We start from the raw sequence: 17,924 nt of genomic DNA on the forward strand, positions 1-17,924 counted from the left end.
TTTTAAACCCGCTGAAAACCTGATTTTCTATGTCGAACAAATTGTTTTGTTATGTTTCAGTATCCTTTGATGTATATAAAGTGTAATATTGGGATGCAAACTTAAAATTGAATACATTTCAACTCTATATCTGACATGGTACAGGTGTCTTCTTTTTTTAAGCCCATAATCATGTGTGTGAGGTGTATACTTTTCTTTCAAAGTAGATTTGTTTAAGACTACCAAGAAACACTCTGTGTGACCCTGATTTATCCCACTGCAGTAAAAAGATAAACTGGCATTCCTGCAAAGGAAAGCCCTGCACATGCGCACACACACACACGCACACGCACACACACACACACACACACACACACACACACACACACACACACACACACACACACACACACACACACACACACACACACACACACACACACACGACACACACACACACACACACACACACACACACGAGCACACACACACACGTACGTACACACACACACCATTCCTACACACATTACACATCCCCAAGCCTAACCAAGACATCTGTAACTTTACGTTCATGTTCTGTGAAAGGTGAGAATTTCATAGCATGTGTTCCATGTTCCTTATGTAAATGTGTGGGTCACCATAATGTATGTGTGATGACTCCCATTTCCCACATCCCTGGGTGTGTGTGTGATTAGTTTGATGGGTGTGTGTGGATAGCATGATCACACCTTTCCTCCAGGGCAGAGAGAAAAAGAGGGGGAGTGAGGGTAGAGAGGGAGGGGGAAGGAAAAGGAGAGAGAGTGAAGAGGGAGAGAGACTGAAGAGAGCAAGATTGAGCAGACACCCATTTTCAACACCTAGGCGAGGCACAGCAGCTTTGAGGGAGAAACAGAGAGAGTTACAGAAAGGGGGAAGGGGAGAGTTGAGTAATAGGAGGGTGTGGTTATCTTCCAGAGGGGAAACGATAAGCAGAGTTAGCTTGGTGGAACTCACTACACTCTTTCACTTGCTCCCACACATACTCTGCATATACAAATACACACATACAAACTCCTAAACATACTCAATCTCACTCTGACCGGACGAAGAGAAGAGAGTGGGAACAGCAAGTCTGAGAGAGCAACCGTGTGCCAGCACAGAGAAACAAGAGAGTGAGGGAACAGCAAAAAAGGAAATTGGACATGAAAGACAAAGTGAAGAGAGGAGGAGCAGGAGATCAGGGAACGTCAGGTGAGAAAGAACACGACTGCTCAGCCTTGCTCCGGTGTCTGTTTCACAACACTCTTCTCTCTTTCACTTTCCCCCACTTCCTTGTTTTTCCATACGTCTCTCTCTCTTTTTCTCTGCTGTTCCAGACTGCCCTACAGGGGGCTATTGTAGCACTGCTGGTCTGCTGTAGCCTGGTTCCAGCCTGGTTCTCTTTCAGTCAAACTGTTGTTGTCTTGCCAAATGGTCTGGTCTGCCAATGCAACACTAACAGTGTGGCATTGTTAAAGGCAGGTAGAGTAGAGTCAGGAAGCCTGACTATGTCTGTAGGGAACAGAAATCCTATGTAGAGAGAATAATGACCAGAGTTCTGGTTGTACAGTTTTCAACACTGCCAATTACTAAGCCATGTTGTTGAAGGAAAAAATTGTATGCAGGAATGTACCTAATACATAATCTCTGCTCTGTGTCGTTCCTCTTCGCCACACCACATGTCTCTCTGCATGCTACAGTTTATTGTGCCCTCTTTCCAAGGGAGGCTTTTCTCCCTCTTCCTTGCTTACACACACACACACACACACACACACACACACACACACACACACACACACACACACACACACACATGCACAAGCACACGCACACACACACACACACACCCCTCCTTCCATACTTGTGTAGTGAGCATATTTCTCATGGCAATGACCCAAGTAACTAAATACACACACATCTGCCTCTGTGTTACACTCACCCAATACAGGGGTGGTGCGTATAGAATGAGTGATAGTGTTTGTGTGTTTTCTCATGAATCCCATACCTGTGTAGTGACTGATGGTGTGTGTGTCTGTGTGTGTGATGGGGGGGGTTGTTATCTTCCCTGGCATATCTCCCCTGTGAGTAGGCATATCACCGCGGGCAACCAGATGATTGACAGATTGTTATCTCGAAACTCAACTGTAAAGGTTACCCATAATGTTGGACACTGTTGTACCTCTAATATATAGGTACAACCAGAGCTGTATAATTGTTAAGACTTGGTTAGACACTAAAAGGTCAAAACTAATATATTCTAGTGTAATTTCAATCTGGAATGTGATGGGAGTGTAACTTTTTATCAAGTAGGAATGTTAGAGGTGTGTGTGTGTGTGTGTGTGTGAGAGAGAGGAGGGCAGATGTTATTGGCGTCAGGTCTGGTGGCTCTTTGCCTCTGGAGTCGAGGGGAGTAAAGCGTCAGTTCTTCAGTTTGGCTGGCGGCTGGCAGCTTCCCTTGAAAAACGAGAAAAAAGCCACAATAGTACTTTTGAGACGCCATAGCCAAAATAGTCAGAATTGATCTAAGATAACTTAACTGGGGTCTGCATGATTCTCAGCTGAAACAGTTCGTAAGAGTTTTTGCATATTTATGATAACATTTTGTGACATTTTCTGTTCGTTTTGTTTTTTTCAGACGTTCAGGCACCCAACATTTTTTCTCGAGGCAAGCTGAAGTCGGTAGCTGAAGTCTACACCCCTTTGTAGGTGATTGGTCAACAGTAGGAATTCTTCAATAAAGTCTTTGTTGTAGTTCAACGAGAGACGACTCGTTTTCATGCACATTTTGTATTTGAGAACCACTGCATCAAACATCTTAGTTACATGTCAAATTGCGCGACTAAGATCTCCTCAGCAAAAACGTCAAAATGTTCTTTATTTATGTCTGAGAAAAAAAACACTTTTCAACCTAGATCATCTAATACACAATAAATGTATGTTATAATATGTCCATATATAGTTATAATCTGTTTGAGGAACATATACCCAAAATATTTCAACTTCTTTATTACTTTACCAAACATATCATGACATTGTTGATGGTCAAAATCTGTTCAATGTGTGCACGTCTAAATCAACATTTGGGCCATTAAACTTAAACAGCGTGCGTCCCTCCTATAGACAAGGGGAGAAGGGCCTTGTAAATGGCTCGATTTTGTCGTTCTGACCCTATGCAATGTGTCTGCCTTCACCATAAAACAATTTTGTTTTGACTTCCTCACAAAATTACTTCTTTACTTTTAAGTTTAAGAAAGTGTGTAGGTCACATTCTTTATCGTATAGGTATGAATGTTATGTATTTAGAGCCACCTGCTCGAGACAAATTCAGCCATTTCTTTGCCATGTCTGCGCCGTGAAGCAGTTGAGCAGGATAAATGTTTTTCTAAGGACCATCCCTTTGACGTGACTTCGCAGTGAAGTGATATAAATTGATGTAATGACGCAGCCGACCACCAAAGGGAGGCAAATACCATTTTATTCAACAGAGGACCTTTACATGGGGAATGGGGGATACCTAGTCAGCTGTACCACCGAATGCGTTCAACTGAAATGTGTCATCCACATTTAACCCAACCCCTCTGAATCAGAGAGGTGCGGAGAGCTTCCTTAATCGACATCCACGGCACCCGGGGAACTGCCTTGCTCAGAACAATAGATTTTTACCTTGTCAGCTCGGGGATTTGATCCAGCAGTCTTTCACTGGCCCAACTGTCCCAACGCTTCTACCCGCTTCTACCCACTAGGCTATCTGCCCTAGGAAGGTCTGGATTTCTGTCTTCTGACTTATAAAACGGTGGTAAACATATACATATAATTCTAGTGCCCAATTTCGGGGACTGACACCTTAAGAGGTTTTGTGTAAGCGCACTGTGCATGCTGCAGTACTTGATCAGGTCTGTGTGTGACATGGACTGTATGGTGTGTGAGTGTGAGTGTCAGTGTGTATGTGTGTGTGTGTCTCTGTGTGACTATGTGTCGGTGAGTGTGTGTAGGCATTCACATGCCAGGGTTGGGTGTGGCAGTCCCTTACCTCTGAGGTGACATCACTGCTTCTAGGCAAATACTGCCAACTCAGACACAGACCCACCCCTCACACATGCTGGGTCCTGCTCTTGTCTGTGTGTCGAGGTAGGGAACCTCTTCCTTTCCTCCTCCTCTCTCTCTCTCTGGCACACTACACACTCACTCTCTCTCAAAGCGACACTATAGCTGGCTACTGTGACATCTTGAAAAAAATGATAATCCCACTGCAACGCAGTCTGATATACAACGTTTCTGCGACCTTAATTCACCTGAACATGTCCAGGGGTTAGGGTTTGTTCTTAATGATCCGATTGGCATGTTCATTCCCTCCCTTAATCAGATACACTCACACTGACCATTGGGAAAACAGCTGCTGGTATGAAGGAGGAAGAAAACCCATCATTCCTTGTGAAGATCCAGGGGGCGGGAGTAGAACCATTTGAGCTGCAGGTAAAACAAAGAGAGACACTAACACCAATGATTTATATAAATTCTGGATTGGTGATGATATGTATTGGCCATTGAGAGGCTTTGACGACACCAGTCAGCTGCATTAATGGAATTCTACAGTGTTAAATGCATTGCAGTATGTTTGTTGTTGTAGTGGAGTCAGTGACATTAGTAAACCCCAAACAATTGTACTTTAAGGAAAACGTTTTTAAATATTATTTCATTTAAAAAAATGATTTTCGCTCATGATATAATGAAAAGGTATGAATTAAGGTGTCTGTAATATAATAAATGTGGCAAAACGAATGTAGACGTTAATAAAGGATTTTTTATAGTTTCCAAAATAGCTTAAAATATATAGTGTAAATAAATGAATCATTGACAGTGACACACACTACACATTCTCACACATTGGGCCTGAACCTTTAAACAACCCAGAGCCCCCTGTCCTCTAGGTTATGCACATCTGAAGGAACTGGATGCAGGAGTGTAGGGTGGGACATTCAATAGTACCACAACAGGTACAAACGTGCAGTGAGGGTGGAACAAGAGGTGAAAGGGACCAAAATTAGCACACCATTAATTCATATCACACTAGTGACTACATACCATTAGGCCACAGCCAATCTAAATGTGGAAGCATCCAATCAAATGTATTGGTCACATACACATATTTAGCAGATGTTATTGCGGGTGTAGCGAAATGCAAACTTGTTAAGTATAATAATGCCAAGTTCACCCACTAACTATTCTAAAGGACCACTATATATTGTGTAAGGACCAGTCAAGTGCATGTATGTGCATGTATGGCCAAGCCTGTGAAAGTGTATATTAATTTGAGTCTGTTATCTAAGTAGCATAATAAAATAATCCCCATCAAAATCCGTCAGTTTAAACTGGAGATATATGGATAATCCATCAAATCCGCCTATGTCAGCCTTCTGCATCTGCTGTGGAAGGTGGCCGAGTTACTAACCTTGTCTCAGAGCATGTCGTATTATTCTGTATGTAATCCGAGACACTTCATTTAGTAGGATATGTTGCGTTTCGTATGGTATGTATTCATTTGTGAATGTCAATCACCGATTTCCTATGATAAATTATGAATTACAATTTGAATTATATGTTAAGAATTTTCAAAATGCACAATATGTGTATGAATTTGCTAAATGTACAATCATTTACAAATTTGCAAAACGTATCATATGTTACGAATTTGAAAAACGAATTGTACCTAGGTGGCTAAAGTTAGCTAGCTCACTAATGTGAGCTAGGCTAGGGGTTGGGGTTAGAGGTTAGGCATAAGTTTAGGAGTCAGGTTAAAGGGGAAGGGGAAGGGTTAGCTAAAAGGGTTAAGGTTACCTAACATACTAAGTAGTTGCAAAGTAGCTAAAAGTAGTAAGTAGTTGAAAAGTAGCTAACGGGCTAAAATGCTAAAGTTGTCGTTGATGCTATTTGAACTCGCAACCTTTGGGACTTATGTAACCATACCAAATGTAACATATGAAACTAAATAGAATGTCTCGGATTCACATACAGAATAATACAAAGAGCTACAGCGGTGTTTCTCTGAAAATGCTTTAGAACCGTTGGGACTACAAACAAATATAACGCCACTATGGAAAGGGGAGACTCACGAACACGATGGTGTTCTCCGTTTTGCTTTATGACCCATCCACAAGTGTCACAGGACTCGTCTGAATGTAACTCATGCAAATGAATGGAAGTATGGAGGTAGTTTTGTGCCAACAAAAATAAGAGGTTCAATATGTGTCCAAAAAACTAAAATATTTCCTGAGCTTTCTTATATCTCATAGATATAGGACAGACACTTCAAAACCGTATTCTTTATGATAAAAAAATACAATAATTGTGTGTATCTCCGTAGGTCCATGGTTTCTGGCTGGTTCAGGAGGCTGTGATGGCGGTGTTGGGGAGAGAGGAGGTGTTTCCTCGCTCCAGCCTCTCATTGGCCCTCTCTGGGATGACCCTTGACCCCCTGACAGAGCTGCAGAGCCTGAAGAACCTCAAACCAGGAGCCACGCTCCGCCTGATGGAGGGTAGGAGAAGAACTACTTTACATACAATACTACTGTCTCCATGGTTACATCCCAAATGGCAACCTATTCCCTTAGTAGTGCACTACTTTTGACCAGGAACTACCATATACTGTATATGAGTGCCATTTGAGACTTAGCCTCTCTGTCTTCCCCTTTCTTTCTTTCTTTCTTTCTTTCTTTCTTTCTTTCCTTCTTTCTTTCTTTCTTTCTTTCTTTCTTTCTTTCTTTCTCTTCCTCTGCCTTTTTTAATTTAAATTTGAGAAATTTAGCAGACACTCTTATCCAGAGCAACATACAGTTAGTGCATTCATCTTAAGTAAGTACATTTTTCCTCAGTAAAGTACTGTAGCTACCAGCAAAGTCAGAGCTAGTAAAGGGGGAAAAAAGGTCAAGTGCGAGTGTTAGTTTACGAAAGGCATTATTTTATTTACTTGTTCTTTCTCTCTCTACCACTGCTGACTCAGTTAACATCAAAGTCTTGTATGGGTTGAGAACATCAAAGCAGCAGGCTTGGCACAGGGATAACCTTTCTGCCAACCAGACTGCTTTTCTGTCTGAAAACGAAACAGCCAGGGAAAAACCCAGCAGCAGGGCAGGTCTATGCCTGTGTGTGCATGTGAGGTAGAGAGTCGAGAGAGAGAGAGAGGTGTGTGTATGTGTATGTGAGGTAGAGAGTCGAGAGAGAGAGGTGTGTGTGTGTGTATGTGAGGTAGAGAGTTGAGAGAGAGAGAGAGAGAGAGGTGTGTGTGTGTGTGTGTGTGTGTGTGTGTGTGTGTGTGTGTGTGTGTCAGCGGGACAGGTCAGTGCAAGTAGAACTATAACAATTAACCATCGGGCTCATTGGAATATGGCTTGTCTTTTGTCCTCTGTTCTCCAGAGCCATACTCCCCCAGGTCTGCAAGGGTTCATCTGGCTCGTGTGCTGGAGCTGCTGAGAGCTGTTGGACCAAACGATGCTCTGATGGAAGGACGATCACCTAGCCTACTGGACTCACTGACACACACACACTCTACAGGTACACACATGACAAACACATTAACACACACCAACACACACACACTGTAAGGAATCGCACACTCGTCATATTTCCAGGGTAATTGTTCCTATCCAGCTCGAAGGACCTTGAAAAAGAGCCCCTCTATTCGTACATCTTAGAAGACCAACAAGTATATTGCCCATTCTCCTCTCTTTCTGCATGTTTTGTAGACTCTTCTGTCCAAACCAATGGGAAAAGCCTGAAACGCTCGTCCAGCAACACAAAGACTGACCCGGCCAATCAGGATGGAGCTCCTCCTGAGTACCTCCTCCCTGGAGCCGCAGAGAGACCACTACTGGCCATGCTGCCTCACAACACTCAGCCAGAGGTACACACACACACACACACACACACACACACACACACACACACACACAGACACACACACACACACACACACTCTTCTCTCTCTGACTCTGTGCCTCTCTCCGAAGGTTCCCAGTTTTCTGCAGGACCTGTCACTCAGCTGTTGGAACCCGCCCCCTGGGCACAGAAAGCTACAAGGGGACTTCCTGTACATCACTGTAGTGACCCTAGAGAGTCGCAAGTATGACATCACATCCTGTCCACGAGGATTCTTCCTGAATAGGTGAGGTTCTCAGAAGTAACACACATATACGTTGGGGTCTGAAATGATTGACACACTTGATAAAGATGAACTATAATGACTGTATAAAATAAATTATTCAACTACTGAGCTATATTTTATGCAACAATATAGGGAAATTATATTATTTTATACTAATACAATTGCTCTTTCTTTGAGCATTTGATTGAGTATAACATAATATAATTTTCCATTCAATATGTGAATTATTTATTTTACACTGTCAATATTGCTAATCTTTATCGAGAGTGTCAATCATTTCGAACCCCACTCTACATGTTATCCATACGAGATTATTTCAGTCAATATATCTCAGCTGCATATTGTTATTATCACAGCAATGACAACAGCAATGTGTGTGTGTTCTAGGTCTACAGTAGAGGTGTTTGATCCTCGGCCAACCTCGTCCTCTCCAGTCAGTCACTGCCTCACTGACCTGCTCTCTCATATCAGTCCTGCCTTCAAACAGGCTCTCGCCACTCTCAGAGCCAGGTAACAGACAGACACACACACACACGCGCGCACGCACGCACGCACGCACGCACGCACGCACGCACACACACACACACACACACACACACACACACACACACACACACACACACACACACACACACACACACACACACACACACACACACACACACACACACTCAGTGACGGACCCTATGTTCCGTATGTGTAATGTAGTGTCTGTCTCCCTGTAGGCCCCAACTGCCCCCAGTAGAAATGATGCTGACTCCCTACCGCACACTGAGCTGGCTGGGTCCCCAATCAGCCTCCCACTCCCACAGAAACCCTCTCAGTAGGCTGGGACTGGATCAACACTCTGGAGCACAGGTCTGTGTCACACACACACAGTTTAACAGCTCTTCTCAGTGTTTAGGCCAAAGGACGGACAAAAAACCAATCAACCAAGTGACTGACTGACTGACCAATTAACTGATTGATTTGGTGTTTGTGATGTAAAGGCTCCAGACTGGAACGAGGAGCTGCAGGCAGCCAGAGATCTGCCTCAGGGCAGTCAGGAGGAGAGACTACAGAGAGACAGAGCTCTACTACAGGTACGCACACGTCATACTCACTAGGAGTCCTCCGGGAATTATTCACTGCTGACAAGCTGTTATTGTTGCTCTCAAAAAAGGATCTGTCATGCTGCTGTGTTTGAACTGTAAGGCTATTGAGACATTTCTAGAAAATACATTATTCTCTCTCATTCAGGTGAACAGTGCGTTTGTGTGGGCAGTGGCCCAGGGTGCGGAGACTGTTATTGACGGCTGTGTAGAGCCAATCAGTGGAGGCCCTGATGACCCCGCCTTCCTGTGGGGCGGGCTGTTCCTGAGCCAGGGAGGAGCAGGGATGCCATTAGGGGGCGAGAGGGGACGCAGGTAAGATCTTGTTCAGCTTGTCTTCAGCGGATCTCATTGTATGTAGCGAGAGAATGACCAGTCTTTTTCATAGTGTATAATCATAGAAACAATCCTGTTGAACCCATCATGCTGCTGTATAACAACACACTCCTCCCTCCCAGGGTGGCCCAGAGGCTGGAGCTGAGAGGTGTACAGTCCTACAGTGACCTGGAGGGGGTGCTCCAGGGCCTCCACACCCTGCCCACTGCCACCGTGGACTACAGGGGGATACGTCTGTCTGCCCAAGGCCTGGCCCCTGGCCTGGAGGGCCCAGAGCAGGACCAGGGCCCCTCTGCTCCTACCAGGTACAACTCAATAAGAACATAAACATGAGCTTTTATATGCTCCCCAGTGATTTGTTTAATTAGGACAGTGTTTGCATCTACCTGCAGTTTGTCTTTGTCGGGGGCATGCCACCCTCACCTTCTCCTACCTTCTCTCAACCGCTCCCTCTCTCTCCCCCTATCTCTCTCTCCCCCTCTCACTCCCTTACTCGCGCTCCTCCTCTCTCCCTCCTTCTCCCTCTCTCTCTCCCCCAGGGGTATTCTGTATGGGGTGGGCGCTGGGCCCCAGGAGTCCCCACACCGACGCTGTCTCTTGGAGCTGCTGGCTCAGGCTGCTAAAGGCCTCAGCCTGCAGAGACACGCTGTAGTGGGGCCCAACGGCCACCAGGTGCCTCTGTTCACCGCACTTGACGCCCAGGGGCTGCTGGGGGCTGATGGGAGGTTCTACCTGCTAGACCTCTTCAGGAGCCTGCCGGCCGATGCCAACTACTGCCCTGAGGGAGGGAGGCAGAGGGAGGAAGTGGAGAAGAAGGAGGGGTCATGGGAGGAGGGCTGGCCAGAGCAGTACCAGAGCACTTCAGGTCTGCCCAGGAAGTTCCCTCATGGCCTCTGCAGGCTAAGACCAGAGCTGCTGCAGGCCTTCATCCAGGACAAGTCAGTTCCAAACACCTCTAGTTAGCTATACTGTAGGAATAGTTCTTATGTACTGTATGCATGTGGGACAGTCTGACATTTACAGTAACTTTGCAGTAAGTCACATTTCTAAATGTTTTTTTTGTATTGTGTTATTTCTAAGATTGTTCCCTCCCTCCCTCTGTTCCAGACAGTCCCAGTTCACTCGCCGCTGCAAAGAAAGGATGGAAGAGAATGGAGGCGTGGAGGAGTGTGTAAAAGCAGGTGAGGAAAGGCCGTTTTTATTTTTGCTCTAGATTTCAAGACTATCAGAGCTGCCATGTTATTTTGTGTGTGTATGTGTTACCAGGTGACCATCGAGGTACAGATGCAGTGAGAGGTGCTTGTAAAGATGTGGGATCAGTCAGTGACATCATCTTTGAGATGCGCTTCAACCCCAGCGTGTTCTCCCCAGGTATCCCATCTGCTCCACACATGCACGAACACACACAACACACACCCTCCCCTTCCACCTTACAGCTGAGAAAAAAACACTGCTGTGGCATACCAGAGTGTAAAAGTTGCCCCTGTCTCTGTCTCACCTCTCTGTATGTTTAGACGTGACGTTCCCCAAGAGTGACCATGAGGCCGTGAGGCTGCAGGAGAGGCTACTTAGAGAGGCTGCAGCCTCCATCATCACACAACAGATACCTGCCATCGTGAGTGGAGGAGCTCTCTATTCCTGGAGTTCAGTTTATCAACCTGTCGTAACCTGTCTATTACTCTAGCTGTATGTGTGTCTCAGGTGGAGGCATGCCTGCAGGGCAGTGAGATGCCTCTAGATGGCGCTACGCTGAAGCAGGCGCTACACCAGAAGGGCATCAATCTTCGCTACCTCGGCCAGCTGACCAAGGCCATCAGCCAATCAGAACACAAGGAGCGGCTTAGACATATAATGGTCAGACTCAAAACTCACTCACACACAACGCAACGGCACTTGAAGAACAGGATATACATACGCTGAGTGTACAAAACTTTGGGAACATGCTCTTTCCATGACATCGACTGGCTAGGTGAATACAAGTGAAAGCTATGATCCCTTATTGATGCCACTTGTTAAATACACTTCAATCAGTGTAGATGAAGTGGAGGAGACATGTTAAAGAAAGATTTTAAGCCTTGAGATAATTGAGACATGGATTGTGTATGTGTGCCATTTAGAGGGTGAATGGGCAATACAAAAGATTTAAGTGTCTTTCAACTGGGTATGGTAGTAGGTGCCAGGTGCACCGGTTTGTGTCAAAAACTGCAACGCTGCTGGGTTTTTCATGCTCAACAGTTTCCTGTGTGTATCAAGAATGGACCACCACAAAGGACATCCAGCCAACCTGTGGGAAGCATTGGAGTCAACATGGGCCAGCATCTCTGTGGAATAGTTTCGACGCCTTGTTGAGTCCATGCACTGACAAATTGAGGCTGTTCTGAAGGCAAAAGGGGGTGCAACTCAATTAGGAAGGTGTTGCTAATGTTTTGTACACTCAGTGTATATATATATCCCAGTTCATTTACATATATATATATATATATAGGAGTGGCAGGTAGCCTAGCGGTAAGAGCATTGGGACAGTAACCGAAAGGTTGCTAGTTCAAATCCCAGAATAGACGTGGTGAAAAATCTGTTGATGTTCCCTTAGGCACTTAACCCTAATTGCTCAGGGTTGTTGTTGATAATGGCAGACCCTGGCTAACTATGACCCCAGTCTCAGGGGGAGTTTCTAACTCACACATGGGTATAATACCCACCTATACATGTGGGAAACAGGACAAATATAAGCACCTACCTAATAAATGTTTTATACGCGCTGTGATGATAGGGATTTTCTAAATGTCACACACCCTCGCTTTTCTCTCTTACAGAGGCTAGCTGTTGGAGAGATTGTGGTTCGTTCTTCCAGAAGGATCTTCAACAACTTCCTGCAGGTACTGAAACAGTCTTCATTACAGTGTCATTATCACAGTCCTTATTAACTGGTCTGGGGTCAGTTCCTTGACTGGGTGTAGGGAAAGCATCATTACTGTCTGTAACCATAACAACCTCCTCTCCTCTGTCCACAGGGTGTGGAGGTGTCAAGTCTCTGTGCAGCTGTCAGTCACTTCCTCTGCTGCCTATTGGTTGCCCATTACAGCACTGCCCCCACAGGGGAGGAGCCTAAGAAGAGGTCCAGGAGGCGGGGTCGTGGGGGAGGAGCTTCAGACAGCACTGCCTGGAGTGCGCTCAGTGGAGCCGAGCTCTGGATCCTGATTGGCCAGGACGCAGCAGAGACCTATGACATCACTCACAGCCTAGGGTTGGCACATTTAATGAATTAGTCATCAATTGATTAATCAATCAATTAGTCCATCACTTGTTACTTGTACAGTTCCTTGCGTTGTCACCTAATGATTATGATAGTATAACAATACCAGTAGTTAGTGTGAGCTGATGTTTTATGTGTCTCTGTGTTGCAGTTCCACTGCTGACCACCTAGTAGAGACGTATGGGCTGCAGAAGGTCTCCCTGCTTAGAGAGTTCTGTTTGAAGACTGGATTACAGGTACACACACACACACACGCAAGTACACACACACATACACACCTTCTCAAACAGACCTCACAATCTTTATGTGTGTCCCTCAGCTGCGACTGAGAGAGTACTTCTTCGACAACCGAACTAAGGCTCCCATTGGTCCAGACGACGTGCTCAACATTTTTCCTGTTGTCAAGCATGTCACCATGACGACACACGATGCCTCGCGAGCGTTCCGAGCTGCTCAGAGTAGCGTTCAGAAAGGTGAGGTGGGAGGGTCACTGCTTGGTTCAACACACCTGGTTAGAGTTTGTTGGTGTGTGTATTTCTGTCGTTGACACCAGTGGATGTGATGTTTTCCCGTCCCCCAGGCATGATGGAGCAGGCTTATGAGCGTCTGAAGGAGGCAGCGTATCTGTTTGGTCGTGTGTGTGACGACCTGAACGCGGAGGCCTGCTCCTGTCTAAGCCTGATGGCCAGAGTGGCTTACTTACAAGGCCAGCCCACAGAGGTATATACACACACACACCTCAGATTATGGCCTCAAATGTAAGGCATAGGATTGTACGGCTGTGTAACTCTCTATTATCCTGTGCCTCCCTACCCCCACCCACAACCCACCAGGCCCGCAGTGTTCAGCTCAAGGCTGTGGTCATTAGTGAGAGAGTCCTGGGCTTTGACCACCCCAACACTATCCAACAATACGTAAGTACCACATTGTCATCCACTACTCATCCAAAGCACCACCGTCCTCTGGGGATATCAAAACTCCCAAGGATCAATAAACAACAAGTTGGCCTTTGTATACCTTATTTATTTGTCATCCGAGTCATCTTTAGCTAAGTGAATGAGGTGTGTGTCCTGTAGGCTCTGTTGGCGGTGTATGTGTTCGCTGGAGGAGAGTCTGCTCTAGCTCAGAGGTGTCTGTTCAGAGCCCGTCTCCTGATGCTCACAGTCCATGGAGAGGACCACCCCTACACCGCTACACTGGACGTAAGTCTGCTACACTCCAAACCTACACCGTTATACTGGAAGTGAGTCTGCCATACCCTAACCCACCCCTACACTGTTACACCCCCAAGACCTGTTAGAGGAGACTAAACTCTCTCCCTCTCTCTCAGAGCTGTCTAGGTTTGGTGTTGCCGAGCGAACAAGCAGGGCAGTTCCTACAGAACGCACTCAAAATCAACACTTCCTTCTTTGGCCCCACCCACGTGCGCACTGCTCTCAGGTATCAAGCACTTAAATCCCTCACTCTCTCAACCAATCAATCAATTAACCAATCAACCAAGTCACTACTCAATCACTCTATCTTCCCCATCTCTCCAGTCAGCATCTGTTGTCCCAGTGGATGTGTGGAGTGGGAGACTATCGTTCTGCCATGAACCACGAGAAAGAAGCTCTGTCTGCCTTCACCAGCCTGGTCTGTACCTAGCATACTCTGTGTGTGTGTGTGTGTGTGTGTGTGTGTGTGTGTGTGTGTGTCAAATCAAACTTTGTCACATGCGCCGAATACAACAAGTGTAGACCTTACCATGAAATGCTTACTTACAAGCCCTTAACCAACAGTGCAGTTCAAGAAGAGTTAAGAAGATATTTGCCAAATAAACTGAAGTAAAAAATAATAAAAAGTAACATAATAACATAACAATAACAAGGCTTTATACAGGGGTTACCAGTACCAAGTCAGTGTGCAGGGGTACAGGTTAGAGGTCATTTGTACATGTAGGAAGGGGTGAAGTGACTATGCATAGATAATAAACAAAGAGTAGCAGCAGTGAACAAAACAATTGGAGGGGGGGGGGGGGGGGTCAATGTAATAGTCCAGTGGCCATTTGATTAATTGTTCAGCAGTCTTATGGCTTGGGGGTAGAAGCTGTTAAGGAGCCTTTTGGTCCTAGACTTGGTGCTCCGGTAACACTTGCCATGCGGTGGCAGAGAAAACAGTCTATGACTTGAGGGATTGGAGTCTTGACAATTGTATGGGCTTCCCTCTGACACTGCCTATTATATACGTCCTGGATTGCAGAAAGCTTGGCCCCGGTGATGTACTGGGCTGTACGTACTACCTTCTGTAGTGCCTTACGGTCAGATGCCGAGCAGTTGCCATAACAGGCCCTGATGCAACCAGTCAGGATGTTCTCGATGGTGCAGCTGTATAACTTTTTGAGGATCTGGGGACCCATGCCAAATCTTTTCAGTCTCCTGAGGGGGAAAAGGTTTTGTCGTGCCTTCTTCACGACTGTCTTGTTGTGTTTGGACCATGATATATTGTTGGTGATGTGGACACCAAGGAACTTGAAACGCTTGACCCGCTCCACTACAGCCCTGTTGATGTTAATGGGGGCCTGTTCGGCCCGCCTTTTCCTGTAGTCCCCGATCAGCTCCTTTGTCTTGCTCAGATTTAGGGAGAGGTTTTTGTCCTGGCACCACACGGCCAGGTCTCTGACCTCCTCCCTATAGGCTATCTCATCGTTGTCGGTTATCAGGCAACCACTGTTGTGCCGTCAGCAAACTTAATGATGGTGTTTGAGTCGTGTTTGGCCACACAGTTCTGGGTGGCCACACAGTCGTGGGTGAACAGGGAGTACAGGAGGGGACTAAGTACACACCCCTGAGGGGCCCCAGTATTGAAGATCAGTGTTGCCTACCCTTACCACCTGGGGGCGGCCCGTCAGGAAGTACAGGATCCAGTTGCAGAGGGAGGTGTTTAGTCCCAGGGTCTTTAGCTTAGGGATGATCTTCGTGGGCACTACTATGGTGTTGAACGCTGAGCTGTAGTCAATGAACAGCATTCTCACATAAGTGTGTGTGTCTGTGTGTAACCCTGTTGTCTCTGTCAGTATGGTGAGGACCACCCCCAGAGACGTTGCAGCTATGAGTTCCTGCGTTCCATTACCCAGCAAGCAGTGCGTGTGGAACGCTCTCTGAGGCAAGGCGGGAACCCGCTCACAGCTGAGGTAATGAAACCTTATTCTGTTCTCTTTGTGTACTAAATAAAGGTCCAGAGAAGGTGACCATTAAATTCCCTTCTGCCTGTCTCCTCTCTCCCCAGGGGCAGTCTCTGTCTCCCTCAGCTGAGACCACTCTGGAGCAGCTGGCCCTGGTCACAGGCATCAGGACACCAAGCCACAGGTAACACACAAGCGAAGAATTGTATTAATGTATATGTATTCATATATTACCAAAATGATATTAGCAGACACGAATCTAAGCGTGGTCTGGTCTCTTAGTGACAGGCTCCTGGAGTTCAAACAGAAGCTGATGGAACAGAGAGAGGCAGAGGAGGCCGCTAATGCCAAACCAGACAACACACACACAGAAACAGTGAACGGAAAGGAAGTGAAGACCCCTGAAAGAGAGGAAGAGGAGGATGGGGTAGTCCAGGAGACCACCAGTGAGGAGCTCCCAGAAGAGGTAGATCCAGAGAAGAACACAGCCGACAAACAGACAGTGGACGGCCATCAACTGGAGGCCAATGACTGGTCCGTAGATGTGGGCTCAGTAGTAACGAGCATAGTAGAGGGGTCAGCAGCAGAGAGTAAAGCAGTAGAGAGTGGAGCTGTAGTAGAATCCAGTGAGAGAGATGGAGATGAAGACAGAGCTACCCCAGAGGCTGAGCAGCACACAGGGACAGAGGATGGAGAGGCAAACCTGATGGCTACAGAGGAAATGCAAACTGAGCCAGTCAGAGACTGTATAGAGGGGAGTCAGAGTCTGACACAAAATGGAGGTTTAGAATCAGAGGGAAACCAATCAGACAACGATGTGGAGGTAGCCAATGAGAAGCCAGGGTCAGATAAGGTCAGCGGTGTGAACGGAACACCAAGCACCAGCAATGACCAAGCCTCAGGAGGTCTTTGCGAACAGGGACTCCTCGACGACCATCAGCCAAACAAAATAAACACTGGTCACAGCAGAGGGCAAGATGCTAGCTAATGGAACAGTGGTGTCAGAGTGAAGACAGAGAGGGAGGGACCATCATAAGAGCCTTGTGGTTAGAGCATTGGACTAGTAAGCGGAAGGTTGCAAGATCGAATCCCCTAGCTGACAAGGAAAAAATCTGTCGTTCTGCCCCTGAACAAGGCAGTTAACCCACCGTTCCTAGGCCGTCATTGAAAATAATCATTTGTTCTTAACTGACTTTCCCAGTTAAATAAAGGAAAAAAATAAAAATAATAAAAAAGAGCAAATGACCATAGAGAGGAGTCATAGGACAGACAGGCAGCTGCCAACAAGGTGGTAACTTATTAACGGTGCTGTTGATTCAGCTGGATCAGAATCTTTAGAGCAGAGAGCTGTGGAGGATGAGATGAAAAACAAAAGCAGAAAGAAATATAGAAGTGTACCATTGTCCTTGACCTGGTGGTTTCTTTACGGATACTGGGAGAGGGCTACACTGTGTTGCTTTTTTTCAATATTAAACATTTTACTCTTGACTGTTAAACAAACCAGTGTTTTTCTTACTGCTGTTGTCTAATTTAGTTACAGATAAATCAAATGTTATAACAGCATAAAACTGAATGTTTACGCTTACACAACTGAACCAAAATAATAAAAACATTGGGAAAAATAGGCAGTCTGGTAATTGTTCTTTTTTTAACATTTTATTCTTCTTCCAAATGTTATAACATACATACATTCCACATATCAACAAACACACACAGGTCCACAGCACTCACACACTTCTGCCAGATTATCCGACTTGGCATACATCCAGTATCCACCATCCTATCCAGGGTTTTTCCTGGATCAAAAAGGGGCTTAGGGGTGGGCGTGGTTTGCCGTAGTAATGAGCCCAGATGACCGTCGGCGTGGCTACATTTTAGAGGACCCTATCTTGGCGCTGTATCAAAAAATAAGCCAATTTCCTGCAATTC

General features: G+C 45.9%; 1 protein-coding gene across 1 annotated transcript; it reads left to right on the forward strand.

Moving 5' to 3' along the window:
• Window positions 1-949: 949 nt before the first annotated feature.
• On the forward strand, window positions 950-17,230 carry LOC139410995 (clustered mitochondria protein homolog). The gene is given in 29 exon segments (XM_071156758.1): window positions 950-1,209; window positions 4,361-4,470; window positions 6,359-6,530; window positions 7,408-7,545; window positions 7,737-7,894; window positions 8,001-8,155; window positions 8,543-8,665; window positions 8,881-9,013; window positions 9,145-9,237; window positions 9,395-9,561; window positions 9,705-9,887; window positions 10,122-10,520; window positions 10,690-10,763; window positions 10,849-10,953; window positions 11,097-11,197; window positions 11,284-11,436; window positions 12,396-12,458; window positions 12,594-12,826; window positions 12,987-13,071; window positions 13,155-13,308; window positions 13,416-13,555; window positions 13,669-13,749; window positions 13,912-14,037; window positions 14,166-14,275; window positions 14,374-14,467; window positions 15,888-16,004; window positions 16,100-16,179; window positions 16,278-16,889; window positions 16,891-17,230. Coding segments are annotated over 29 exon segments (4,266 nt in total). The 5' UTR covers window positions 950-1,160; the 3' UTR covers window positions 16,949-17,230.
• The last annotated feature ends 694 nt before the right edge of the window (window positions 17,231-17,924 follow it).

This window comes from Oncorhynchus clarkii, chromosome 6 (assembly GCF_045791955.1).
Source record: "Oncorhynchus clarkii lewisi isolate Uvic-CL-2024 chromosome 6, UVic_Ocla_1.0, whole genome shotgun sequence".
Taxonomy (NCBI): domain Eukaryota; kingdom Metazoa; phylum Chordata; class Actinopteri; order Salmoniformes; family Salmonidae; genus Oncorhynchus; species Oncorhynchus clarkii.